The 14,341-nt window shown below is 30.7% G+C and overlaps 2 protein-coding genes across 6 annotated transcripts in view; one reads left to right on the top strand and one right to left on the bottom strand.

Moving 5' to 3' along the window:
* Positions 1-14,341, bottom strand: part of LOC106459322 — a 124,490-nt gene that overhangs the window by 51,880 nt on the left and 58,269 nt on the right. For all 4 annotated transcript variants that reach the window (XM_022385987.1, XM_022385972.1, XM_022385966.1 and 1 more), the window contains exon 4: positions 3,651-3,777. In XM_022385987.1, coding sequence (XP_022241695.1) covers positions 3,651-3,777 — 127 coding nt within the window. The remainder of the gene's footprint in view (positions 1-3,650; positions 3,778-14,341) is intronic.
* LOC111085783 (battenin-like) overlaps positions 7,175-14,341 on the top strand; it is an 18,960-nt gene continuing 11,793 nt past the window's right edge. The window contains exons 1-4 of one of the 2 annotated variants that reach the window (XM_022385995.1): positions 7,175-7,207; positions 7,436-7,491; positions 8,792-8,885; positions 11,023-14,335. In XM_022385995.1, the coding sequence (XP_022241703.1) occupies positions 7,190-7,207; positions 7,436-7,491; positions 8,792-8,885; positions 11,023-11,079 (225 nt within the window). In that variant the 5' untranslated portion in view covers positions 7,175-7,189 and the 3' untranslated portion in view covers positions 11,080-14,335. Of the gene's footprint in view, positions 7,208-7,431; positions 7,492-8,791; positions 8,890-10,458; positions 10,461-11,022; positions 14,336-14,341 lie in introns of those variants that run through there. The other variant, XR_002610577.1, reaches the window with a different exon arrangement.

The following is a 14,341-nucleotide window of genomic DNA, read 5'->3' on the forward strand; positions in this document are numbered from 1 at the left end:
CAATAGAACATTTGGCAAAAAACATCTTAAACAGTAAAGATTCAGTTCAAACAACACTTTAAAACTTTTACTATTGACTGCTAAGGCTGTACACATATGAAAATGCACAAAAGGAGCACACATGTTAGACTTACAAGGAAAAGAAAATCTACTCAAAACGGCCCATTTGTAATTCTTTTTCTCTTGCCAGACTACAACAAAAATGGTTTGGAATATTGCACCCAAACCTTTTGTAGAATACTGAATAAGATACTGCGAAGTTCATAGGGGTATTGAAATGTGGATTTGATTCTTCTATATTTTACATAAGCTATAAAACATCATAATTCTAGTGTAAACTATGTTATCATTACCCCTTGAAGTTAGCTTTCTTATAAACATCTGGTGTTCCTTTCAAAAGCTTAAGTACAGGGTGAAACAGGAATTACCAGCCAGTAATAGATGAACATTAGATGACTGTAACATGTAGATGCTCAATTCTTTGTACACTATATGATCAGTGTCTTTATGGAGCCAACTCCTATATAATGTATGAAGTGAAGGAGTAAAAAATAAATTAATACACACAATATTAAATTTTATTACACACATTTGTAGAATAATTACTTTAAAAGACATGTTTATTTAAAGCAATGTTTCAGACCTATATGTTTTATTTGAAAAAGCTGCTTTTCTACTGGTAAAATTTTACACATGCTTAGTAGGTGTTGTGTCTTAGTCTAGGCATATATTTGCCCATTGCTATGTACTATGTATAGAGAATTTAGTTACACAGAAACTATAAATGCTTACTGTCTTCTCAAACAAATATCCATGACAATCTCCAGTTTCAGCTTAACATTTTTACATCTCGAACTAATGCGATCAAATAGTCAATAGCTACAGTAATTCATCATAAACCATATCAGCTAGCTACTGGCTATGTTTATTATCATTACAATGTATAAAGTTAGCTACCATATCAAGTAATCCTTTGCCCATAGTTGAGCATAAAAAAGCCAGCTAGCAAGATAAGTAAAAACCTGCAAACAGGGATCATAAAAAAAAAGTAAGAAAAACAAGACTGGAGATACTGTAGACATTATTTACTCAAATAACAAATAGGGATTTGTAGTTTCAGTATATAATGTCTACAGTATCTCCAGCCTTGTTTCCTTACTTTTTTAAGATCCCTATTTTTTATTTATCTTGTTATAGTAAGATTTTTTAAGAAATTGTTTACAGTTTTTTCCCTCACAAACATTATGTAATGAAAAAATATACATTATATTTCCTTCTTAAAAGACAGGTATAATATATATGTCATAAAACCACTACATCACATTATACTTTAACAAATACATAATTTTATATTTTTATCAACTTTCATGGCAAAGAATTGAGAATATATGTTCATTATGAAGAACAAAATAAGATTCAAATTATTTTGTTACTTTCTTATTCTGGATTATGTTTTTTATTTCTTTCCACTAATATTAACTTCCAATCAAATCAAGCTCCCTATTTAGATAAAAATTAACCAGGTAATGAGTGTAGCTAATTGAATATACTTTTCTTATGTTCTTACTTATAAAGATTGCAATGCATTGTATCATCAGTTGGGTGCCCTTGTTGTTAATAATAGTTTCAGACATAAATTCATGGAAAGAGTAAGGACAAAGTATCTCATCATGAAGTCCAAAATATAGTTCAAAATATTTTCTGTTATTTTCTTGGATGTTTTAAAAATTACCTATTTAAAGTTTTATGATGTGCAGAGTAACAACATACAGAACTGAGTTTCAATGTGACAATTGTTGCAATTAATTTTTGCACTGTAACATATACATTTTTTTGCTTTAATGAATAGCTTTTCAAATCTATGTTTTTTATGTAATAAATCATTCAATACCAGAATTCACCAGATTGGGTAAAACTATGGTGCCTAAATTACTGCTTCACCAGTTCAGTGTCTTGCACTATTGCAATAAAACAACATTTCAGATATACTTATGGTTTCAACAGATCCAACTGAATGGACAAGATTTGGTATTAAACAATAGGTCTCCTATATAGTGACTAGAGGCAGATAAAACAAGTCTAGAAACCTATTTTCACACACACTTTCTTCAAATATATATAAACATAGACTAACTAAAAGGAATGTGTGAAAAAATACCTATAGTTAACTGTGGTTTTAGCGGCATTTGTTAGGCTTGTAAATCCACATTGCTTTACTAGCTTAGGCAATTTACCATTTCATGTTTTTTTAAATTCCAAGTACAAAAGCATCAAATTAAGAATTTTTTGGTGCATAAAAGTTCATAATTTCGTGATTCAGCAGGTTATCTCCGATTTAATGAATTGTTACGTATCTAAACATGTAAAAAAGTATTTAATTCTAAGTTTGTTTATTATCATTAAATTCAATGTGATAAATACATATTTTAAATTTTAAAATTAGATGAACAGTTCTCTTGGGCAACTGAAAATAAATCCTATACCAAGATGTTTAATTCAAGTGAAACTTGACACATTTTCATGCTTGTATGATGTCTTCATTTAGATGGTTCTTTAACACTATCTCTACAGGTCATCCTATGGTTACAGGTCAAAGGCCATGTCATCATATTTCAAAAGCATCAAATTAAGAATTTTTTGGTGCATAAAAGTTCATAATTTCGTGATTCAGCAGGTTATCTCCGATTTAATGAATTGTTACGTATCTAACCATGTAAAAAAGTATTTAATTCTAAGTTTGTTTATTATCATTAAATTCAATGTGATAAATACATATTTTAAATTTTAAAATTAGATGAACAGTTCTCTTGGGCAACTGAAAATAAATCCTATACCAAGATGTTTAATTCAAGTGAAACTTGACACATTTTCATGCTTGTATGATGTCTTCATTTAGATGGTTCTTTAACTTTACAGGTCCTATGGTTACAGGTCAAAGGCCATGTCATCATATTTGTACACTCACATTCAAAATTTTATTGAACTACTATTTTATGAATGTATCTTAATAAGTTTGGTATCAAACTGTAGATTATAATTCAAAATTTTAGTACTATATATTAGCTAATTTCTTAATTTAAATGTAAATATAAAAAAATCCTAACTAAATATTGATTTTTGTGTGTCACGTGGGTATGTTGGATGCAGTATTGGTTCAAATTAGATGTTTGTGATGTCCAAATACAAAGTCTATAGTTTCTTACGAATTAGGAATTCAAATTACTAATATTGACAAGCTAGAATGTAAAATAAGAACCTGCTATCTTTTCTATTTGCTGAGATATCGCTACATTTACTGAATCAAACATAGTGGCCCCACCCACCTCTGTCCATTTTTGGATACTCACGGATACTTTCGTGATTACAGGCTGAGTGGGATCCACTCAGCCCGTAATGGTAGGGTTAAGGAAATCTGTGGCTCTCATAGTAACACTATATTTCATTTCTATCCTCAAACATTTTGGTGATGATATTGGTGAAAAGAAAAAACAAAATAATTAAAATAACAAAAAAATGTGCCTCTTTCAGTACAAGGTGTAGTGATGATTATTATTATATTTACTGATCAAACAGTTTTGTTCTGAAACACTTACCTGAAGTAATACATACAAAATATCCCAGTAAAATTATAAAATGAAAAACAATCTCACCTAAACAGCCGAATCCTCAGTGTTGCTATTCCTGCAAGTTCTCCCAGAATTTCCCCCACTGTAGCATCTGACATTTCAGTAATTTGTTCAAAAGCTAATGGTTTCCAGTTTCTTAACTGTATAGCTCCTACAGTTATAACAGATAGTAATATAAAACATTTAACAGTCATTGCAATACAAAAATATACATATGATTTGGATAAATACTTATGCATATACTACTAAAAAACAAATAAAAAATACATAATAGTTGTTAACAATTAACAGAATATTCAAATACAGCTATTTGTTCTTTCTGTAAGAACTTTCAATTTCATTTTATAACACTTTAAAGCAATTATATGCATGTCAATATGATGATTTAATAATACAATTTCTGTAAGAGTTAGAAAATGTTTCATGTGACTTATTAAGCAATATCTGTGCTGAGAATGATTTCTTTTACAGACTTATTTCAGATATCAGAATGTTCTTCTAAATATTTGTATATATTTATAGCCTATCCAAATTAATTTATAATGAATAATGGTGATCCTATTTCAGTGACAAACTAAAAGACTTCAATAATGATCAGACAGAATTTACAGTTACTTATGATAATTGTCCAAGCCTAAATGTGTATGGTATTTTCAAGTACATTGATTTCCAACAGGTAAGAACAGTATCTCCTCTCTAACTAATGTTAAATGAAAAGAAACATCCAGTATCCAGTGAAAGTTATTTATTTCCTCAAAGTTTTGCCTAACAGTTCTATCAAGAGGTAGATACCCTACGGAACACAAGCCTAGTTTTAGCAGAATAAACAGCTGATATAATTCAAAATAGTGACAATGTGTTGTTACGTATCATCTGACAGGTGATCACATTATCAAAAATAAAAAGGTAACAATAAGAAATATATGAAAATAATATAAACATAGTAAAGAATATATTCATTTAACAACAAAACCAAAAAGTCATGTGAACATTCAAATCTAATGAACATGTAAAGGTAAACAGTAAATGTATTTCCAATCATACACACACCTTTTATAAAAAAATAAAGTAGGAGGTATTACAACATCCGTAAACACGTACATAAGTTCACTATTTAAATGGGCAACTTTCTATCCTTGTTGACTGAAGACTTGTCATAGCTGATAAGAAGAGTCTCTTTGTATTTTCTGTCCAGGACACTGGCATTTTCCTTCTATTTTTGATTATAAGTGGGTGACTGGATTTAGGCAAACCATGCTCATTAATAAAATATGTAGCAACTGGAGGTCTTTCAGCCTCCTATATCTTTATAACATAGAAATGTTCCATGGAATGCTCTCTGATAAGTCTCTTAGTTTCACCAGTATATTTTTTCATTACAAATGTGACGTGCAATTCAATTTTTTTTTTTACACTGATCATGGGATTTAAATGTCAAACACACTAAATGCAACTTAAACAAAAATTAAGGTTTTCTTGTTATCTTGTATGACTATAGACAAATCAGTTTCCCTTACAACATTCTTAATAATATTATTAATTGAAAAATAATAAGGTAGTTGAAATGCAAAATTTTTTCTTGAGTCCTGTTCTTGTTGCTTTGTTTGTCATGAATGGTGAAAATTTTGTTAACCAATCTTCAGGATAAACATTCAATATCAAAATCTCTTAGAGATCTAACCTTCCAATTAATATATCACTGAGATTTGTACAAATATGTGAAATTCTCATTAATTGGCTAAATGTCATATCCTTCTTCATGTCACATAGGTGATAAGACAGGTAATGTAGTGAATTTCTTGAGATATATTTTATATACATTACTAACAACCTGTAATCAATCAAGTACAACCATAGAAGCATCTAGAAATTGAAAGCCATAACTAGATAGAGTAAAAGTAAAATTTATAATATCCTGAACCTAATTTAGGAAATGATAAAAAGTTAATTAACCCTTTCTATACGGGTTACAGGTAAAAGGCCATGTCATCTCGTTTGTTGACTCGCATTCAAAATTTTATTGAACTACTATTTCATGAATTTATGTCTATAAGTTTGGTATCAAAATTTTAGAACTATACATTACTCAATTTGTTAATTTAAAAGTAAATATTAAATAACATAGATATACATCGATTTTTGTGTGTCATGGAAAATGTTGAATGCAGCACTGGTTTAAATTAGATGTTTGTGAAGTCAAAATACTAAGTCTATAGTTTCATACGAATCAGTAACTTAAATTACATATATTAACAAGCTAGAATATAAAATAGGAAGGTCTTATCTTTTCTATTTGCTAAGATATTGCTCATGTAATAAATCAAACACAGTAGCACCCCACCCATTTTTGGAAACTCTTCCTTATATACACTTATTTCTATATATGACATGAATGACCAATCGGAAGCTTAGAATTTCCCGTTATTGGCTTTTTCAGCCATCTTAATGGACTTGGTGCCATTTTTCTTTTGAACCAATATTTCAACGAGGTAGGTTGTGTCTTTAGTCTGCTCAAAATTTCATATTTTTTAGACTAAAATACATCTTAGTTACTAAGCTTAATAAATTATAATAGAATTCTATGGTTTTAATATAGTATTTTATGATTTTTTTTCAGTTATTCAATGTACATATAAAACCTAAAAAAATATTTTGTTTCATAGCCTCCATGTGCAATTTTTTTAAAGGCTTAGTAACCTACATCAAGCAGCAATCAAGTACAAAGGTTGTAACTAGAAGATATAATGCTTCTTTATTTACTGTTCTATGTTTTAAGAAAAATAAGTTTAAGAACTTATTTCAAGATAGCAATAATCTATATACATATATAATGTATAATAATTGAAATGTGAATGCATTTTACAAAACTACTAAAACACAGCCAAGTCAAGTTACTTTGTTCAGAACAAAGGTCAGTTTTATGTTTGATAAGGTAACACGAGTGCATGTCAACCTCGTCATTGTAACTTCTGTATTGTTAGCTAGCCACGGCTGAAAGGTCAGTATAATAAAAATAATAAATATATATAAATGTATAATGTTATTTGATTTAAGCTATTTAGTCTAAACATTTATAAATTATAACACGAAAACGTGTTCATTCTAGAATGAAAGAGGCATAATTTATATTTATTTCCTAATTTTTTATTGTGGTTACAAGATCAGTCAAATCTACTGAACCCATACAGAGATTCATTACTGAAAATATCAGATAAAATAGTTTTTTTTCTTAAGAAATGTTTGATAATTATCAGGACATTATAAAGATTTTGCATGTAAAATTTCAAAATTTTCTGATGTATAAAAGTATTTTTAATCTTAAAATGAAAATGACTTTGCATGTTAGATAGGCAACATGTGAAAAAAAAAAGGCATGATAAAAACATTACTTTATAAACCTTAAAACTTGATAAAAAATTTGATATTTTGCGTATGAAAATATTGTAATATTTACTGATAATCTGACAAATGTCATTAACATTTGCTTACTAACTTACAAGTTATAGCATGAAAACTATAACAAACACAAAATGGTTATGAGGTCGGTCCCAGGGACTGAGCCTATGCTGAAAGAGTTAAAGGTAAAAAAAAAGCTTTTAAAAGTATAGTCTATAAGTTTACTTGTAACATATTATTACTAAGCTTTAGCACAGTAAGATATTTTTATTTGGGGAAGAAAAGCTGATATTCCTGAAGCAAAATTATGTAAAGATGTTAAAAACCTTTTTTTTTGAAATTTTGGTACTTTGTTTTTAAATGAATTCTTTATGTACTTTAATTGTAAGTTACTAATTTCACTTATTTTTCAGTATGAGTTGATATACTTTAAAGACATCTGGCTTTCTCAGAAAGAACAGTATAGGTGGTGAGTGGCTATTTACATCTTTACTAATATTTTCAAGGTAGATGCACAACTCTTAATAATGGAAATTATTGTAGTAGTCAAATAATTTGGCTTTGACAAATTAGTAAGTAATTGCACACTTAAAATCCTATACACGCTTTCAACTTTAATTTTAAATCAAATATTATTTGAATAGTACCTTTACAGAAAATAAATATTCCAATGTGATAAATAACCAATTTTATTGTCCAAAAGGAAGGCCCGTTTTGGTGTCTGTGTAATTGTGTGTTTTTGTTTTAGTTTCACAAAGTGTTTAACCAATCATGTAGGAAAAAGGACTTGCTTTATAAACATGAATGTTTTAACAAAATATCATAGTTCAGGGTGCTATCTCAATAATGAATATATCAAGTTGAAACTGAAGATCTTTAAAGAACTTTGAAAGATCTAACAAGTAAAAATTACTTCTTCATTGTTTCAACAGTACATTTGAAAAATGTTTGATCTAAAATCTTTACTTTTGGATCTCCAAAAAAAAAATATATATGTATATATTATGTAGATAGCTCAAATATTCTATTACAGGGCCAGTGTTTGGTCAAATTGCCCCGTTTGTCAAATATAATAGCCACTGCTATGTTCATTAGGAAATGTTTACTCATTGGCTTGATTGTTAACCCTTAGTATCCCTCAGTAGTTGACTTGACAGACTCGGCACAAATATCCATTGTGTATAACAAATAACTTTTAATCCTTAACTATTATGGTGATTGTTTTTGTGTGTGTGTGGGTGGGGTGGGGGGGGGGTCACACAAATCTCCAAAGTATTTGTTTTATAAAATATATTTTGCTTACAAAAAAGAAATTATGGTATTAAAATGCTTCCACTAATGTATGAGAATATAAAAAAGTTCAGTGTTATTACAAGTACAAAAATTAGTTATTAACAAAACTAAATCAGTTATGGTTGTATAAAACCCAATTCTCATAGTTAAGGTGTAATATATATATATATATATATGTTTCTATTTAAGAATTTACAAATTACAATACTTATTAAAATTATTAAATTTTTCCAAGAACAAATTGGTACATAGCACTATAAGGAAGGGGAGCAGTTTTTAAGTTATATAAACATTATGCATTTTCAAGACATAGGTAAGCATTAGCAAAACACAAACAAATGTTCAGGAGAAAATAAAAGATTATAAAAGGGTAAATTTGAAATGTAACAGCTGTAAATGTTCAGGAAAAAATAAAAGATTATTAGGAGGTACATTTAAAATGTAACAGCTGTAAAGAACCTTCTTATATTGCATAGGTACCAAGTAGACTACCAAGTTGGAGTTCTTATTTCAAGATCGACTGTAAATATTATACAATTTCGAAAGTTATGGGTTCTGCCAATTCTTCAGGTTAGTGCTCATTTTAATGTTTTATTTAAGACTACATGCTAATTTTAATTATTATAGCTAAGTGAACACTAGACTGTGGTTGAGAACCCCAGAAATCAAAAGTTATTTATTTCGTTTTGGGTGTTTCTGTTGTTCATCAGCAAGAGCAGAGAACTTCTGTAACTGCAGATTGCTTACTTCAGGTGTTAATATATCTAGTGCACTGACCAAAGTGAGTAGCTCCAGCACCTGAGAAATGTAACTTATTCCTTGTATGTATATATTTGTGGTGCACAAACCAAATTGGGTGAATCCAGCACCTGAGAAATGTAACTTATTCCTTGTATGTATATATTTGTGGTGCACAAACCAAATTGGGTGAATCCAGCACCTGAGAAATGTAACTTATTCCTTGTATGTATATATTTGTGGTGCACAAACCAAAGTGGGTGAATCCAGCTCCTGAGGAATGTAACTTATTCCTTGTATGTATATATTTGTAGTGCACAAACCAAAGTGAGTAGCTCCAGCTCCTGAGGAATGTAACTTATTCCTTGTATGTATATATTTGCGGTGCACAAACCAAAGTGGGTGAATCCAGCACCTGAGAACTGTAAGTTATTCTTTATAATTTTGTGAAGTACACCAATAGTTTTCATAGTCATCTACAGCAACTGGTTTGAGTAAAACTGTTTTTGTTGTATATGGCAGGTTTTGAGAACCCCATTGTTTAAATATGTGTATCCATTGTTGGATTTTTCTGTGTTACACTTAAAATAACAGCTGTCTCTAGGTGCTTTGAAATATTTTGTTGTTGTTAGTTTCTTTGGTAAACACAAAACTTTCCAGTACTCCAGGAGCTAAAATATGCTTGTTCTTTGTTTGAACTGTTTTTTTCAGTGTATCACTAATATTACTAGCTACTTCATGTAGTTGCTTTGTTTTTCTGTGAATATCTGTAACCCATAATGGTGTGGATGGTTCCAGTGTCTGTGTTTTTTAATAAATCATTAGTATAATAATTGTTGTAAGGACTTTTTCTGTTGAGAAATGCTTTATTTGTTTACTTGCATGAATATGTATCAAATTAATTGTGATGATTCCAGTTGCTAACTAGAGGGGAGCTTGGTTGAATGCATACCTCTGCCATGCAGCATTGATCATATTTGGATATCAAAAAATATAAAAATGTGTCCATATGTCTTTCGTTGTCAACAGACAGAGACCATTTTGACAGGACAACATTCTACAAAGTCTACCAAGTTTCATCAAAATCCGATCATTTTTGACTCAGTTATAGAGCAGAAATAGTGTGATAGATCAGTCCCCATGTTAACAGATGGGGATTTCATTACATTGCTGTAATCTTGATATTTGACGTTGACCCTCAAAAACTCGTCACTAAGTTGGGTCATAGTCCAACTGTATACCAGCTTTTGTTCAGCTGTTTTCAAGATATCTTGCTGACAAACACATACACACAAGAGTGAAACATAACCTCTGTCCACCTTTGGTGGTGAAGGTAATAAATGTTTGGTGTTTGTTTTTATAAAAATGTAGTACATCAACAGACATTCATCCTGCAGTGGCACAGTGGTAAGTCTGCAGATTTATAACACTAGAAACTGGGTTTCAATACCCATGGTGGGCACGGCACAGATAGTCCATTGTGTAGCTTTGTGCTTAACTACAAACAAACAAAAACCAACAGTTTTGGAGTGCTTTGATAACTGGGAAGTGCTTGTTTTTTTATTGTAGAATTAAAAGTAGTGTTATACAGAGTGAGAACTAGGGGTCAGATGTTAATAACATTTAGCAAGTGATGTGATTAAACAACCTTCAAACATACACTTGTAAGTCTCCATTTTCTATTGTGCTAGTATAATATGGTAATTTGGTGTATCAGAATAAAAGTTGCCTTTAGAATAACTTAAATATATTTTATTATCTGTTATGGTGTTTGATCTAATTTATTCACTTTTATGATTTTAAAACAACTGTTTTCATTGCCTAAATTTCAAGGTTAAGTTTTTTTTATTCATTTTGATAATGGCCTACTTTTAAAAGTGCCATACAAAATATTTATGTAACAATTGTTGTTCTTCATTTGAATTTTATCAGCATCATGTAGCATTTCAATTATTCCTTTTTCTCACAGGTGCTGACTGGCCTTGAACTGGGCACATCCCATCAGTTAATCAAACCTATACACTAGTTTCTTTTAATGAATATAAGTTGGAAGTATTATATTATGAGGATGAAATGCCATCCTGTCATTGTCTTGTAATTATATATTCAACTTAATTTCAGATACACTAGACTGCAGAAATGCCATACTCTCATTGTTTTCTAATTATTTATTTAAAGGAAATTGAAACATGGTTGGTAATATAAAAGAACAGAGTAATTCTTAATGGCATTTTTGTAATGATGGGTCTTGCATGGGCTTATTATTTCTGGAAAGGATGCTCTACCTGGTACTGGTGATATCTGTAGGCAGAATAAAGAACAAACACTAATGCCTGTTAACACAAAGTAAAACGACAATCAGACAACTGTCAGGAGAAACCTGCCAAGATACAACATTTATGTGAGCCTGTCAAAAGGAACATTTCATCATATAGATTGAAACCTGATAACTTGATATGGAATTACAAGAAATCACAAGAACTATTTTTCAGAAACTTCATCCAGAGCCCCCCCCCCTCCAAAAAAAAACAACCAACAAATAAGATTGAATGTTGTCCAAGAAACGAACACTCGGATATCCCAGAAGGTAGCACATAAGTGCAGTGACAAGTTTTCAACCATGCACCATGACTTGGCTATTTAACAGCAAGCACCTCTTAAGTATAACAGTGTTTTTGTCTTCTTTTGTTCTTTTCATATTCATATGGCCTACTTTGCATCTCTGGAACATCTTATAAAGGTTTGTAGTGTTCTATAAGTTATATATGATTCTGAAGTATTAGTATCAGGTTCAATGGATAGTTTCATATTCAAGAAACATTTTAATTAGCACTAACATCTTACTGGTATATTGCTTCAAATTCTTCACTTCAGAAGATTTTTTGAACTGAATGTTGAAGACTTAGCTTTATTGCTAGAAATCAGCAGCCTACTCTCAAGTAAGCCAGGCATGCATTGTAGCATTTACAGGCATAATGAACAGCTACAAAATTATATGTAAATATATGCATTTTTTGAATATTATGGAGCAACAGCCAAATTCTGAATGGGTTATTTAGATCTAATTGAATTTATGTGTTTCTATACTCTTAGCCAATGTTCCTTAAAACAAATCAGCCCAATTATGCCAGATGGATAGCAGGGTACCATATGACTTTTTACACATGGATAAAATGCTTTGGGGAAAGGGGGTTGCCTTTGCTAATCAACATACACCAAAGCAGTTTTTATAAAGCTCTGCAGGATTAACCCTCAAACAGACACTTAACAAAGATGCATCTTTGAGACAAACTCGAAATACTGCATTCATACAGTCTGTCCAAAGTATTTGGTGAGGTAGCAGAATCTGTACTTCAGCATGCTTGCTTCTTTAATCTGTGATACCTATCCTGAAAGAGTTTCAATTAATATTACTTCCTTTCAGAGCAAGCTACTTACATAGAGTACAACTAAAATTCAACTTCATAATGAGTATTGCTAACGAAATGTACTTGCATTAGAATGCATTGTTTAATCAGATGAGTACCCTCACAGTTAATGATATTTTCAGCCATAAAAGATCTAGCACGTGTTACATGCAGAGAACAGGTAACATGATGTAGCATACAACAAAACTGATCCGTACCAGCAAAGATCAGTTGATTTCAACCAAGCACTGTTGTCATTCCTCTTCAAAAGAGCATTGTTCAGATTCCTTGTTGATGAGTGACTTGCTCTAGAGTATACATCTGTACTGAAAGAACACATTGTCTGTTTTATCACTGAAAAGCAATATTATATGCACAAAATGGTTGATTGAAAACCTTGAAAATGCTTGGTGCATAATTATTCTTCACCATGCAGCAACTTTTGATGTAGCAATTGGGTGGATGTGTGTATAAGTTTCTCAAATTCTAGATTTACGGGTGATACAACTTGCTGCTCTGGCTTACCTACATTCCATGCTGTGTTCATGTACTGATATTGTTGAAACAGGTATGGTATCAACAATAGAGAAATCTGTTTTTGTAGTGCACAATGTTTTCAAACTTTAGAAAGTGAATGTAGCAATCTCTGTGATTGTCACTTGGACACAATAAAATCCTCTGATCTAGAGAAGTACTCCAACAAAAGTTGATCCAAACCAGCTATGTGGTGAACATGTGAAGAAATTGTGGAAATGCAAGCAAGATGTAGCCAGTGGCTTTGGTTGGAAAGCCACAGCTGAAAAATGCACCTAGAGGTGGTCTGGTTTAAAGGTCAACAGAGTCCATCAAGCATCAGTTTAGATATCACTGAGGACTATACAAGTGAAAATGAAGATGATTTTAATATACTCACCTAAAAACATAATCCATGAAGACAAATTTTTAGTGTCTTTTGACTGTAAGCAGTGAATGTTAACATACCAGTGTCTGCAATATTGCTTTCTGATAAACTAGATGACTTTCTCTAGTGTATAATTTGTGTGGGAAATCAATTTTTCATTGTTTTAAGAAGTGTTGTGCATTTAGATAATGATCTTTAAATCATTATTTTCCTTTAATAACATTCTTGTATGTTTTCTACACTTAAAATTTGACAGGGTTTATGAATTTCTGATTACTAAACCAGATAAAACATGTTTACTGTATGGGACTACTATGTTCATAGTAGTAATATTCAAATTATGGTTTGTAACAGCCTCTGTGTGGAGCCTTTGAAATGTGTCCAACCATTTTTCAGATAGCCCAGTTTCCTTCTTCAAATAGCTTGTAAAAGCCTTTATTTTTATGCACTGGATTTTTATTTTGTAAAACTAAAAATTTCTGCATTATGAATAAATTTTAATTCTATCAGTGGGTCATACAAATAATTGTGTGTTACATATATTAATACAATAGCTACTTGTAGTTTGGTAGATGTATGTCATTTGTTTTAATGTTGTACTGCTTTTACATGCATGTCATTTGAAGTATTTGCAAGTTACTTTTCAGCTATCTGTGGACATTACTCAGTTGCCTTGTTACCCTATCTGCTCAGTAAAAGGAAATTAGAATGTGTTTTATGTGTAGTAGTGTGTAAAACAACCTGACAATACAAGTTGAAAGGGAGTTTAGGGAACAGTTCAGCTTAGGTACTAACAGTTCACAATGGTTTATCATAACATTACCATGTGTGTGTGTGTGTGTATATGTATATAATAAAACATCAATGCAGTGCAACACATTAAAATATATACATGTACTAAACTATAAATAGGCATATGTCTTCCTGATGTATCTTGTGGTGATAATATGAAAGGTAATATACCTTCAATGAAACCCCTC

Source organism: Limulus polyphemus, unplaced genomic scaffold (assembly GCF_000517525.1).
Source record: "Limulus polyphemus unplaced genomic scaffold, Limulus_polyphemus-2.1.2 Scaffold27, whole genome shotgun sequence".
Lineage (NCBI taxonomy): Eukaryota > Metazoa > Arthropoda > Merostomata > Xiphosura > Limulidae > Limulus > Limulus polyphemus.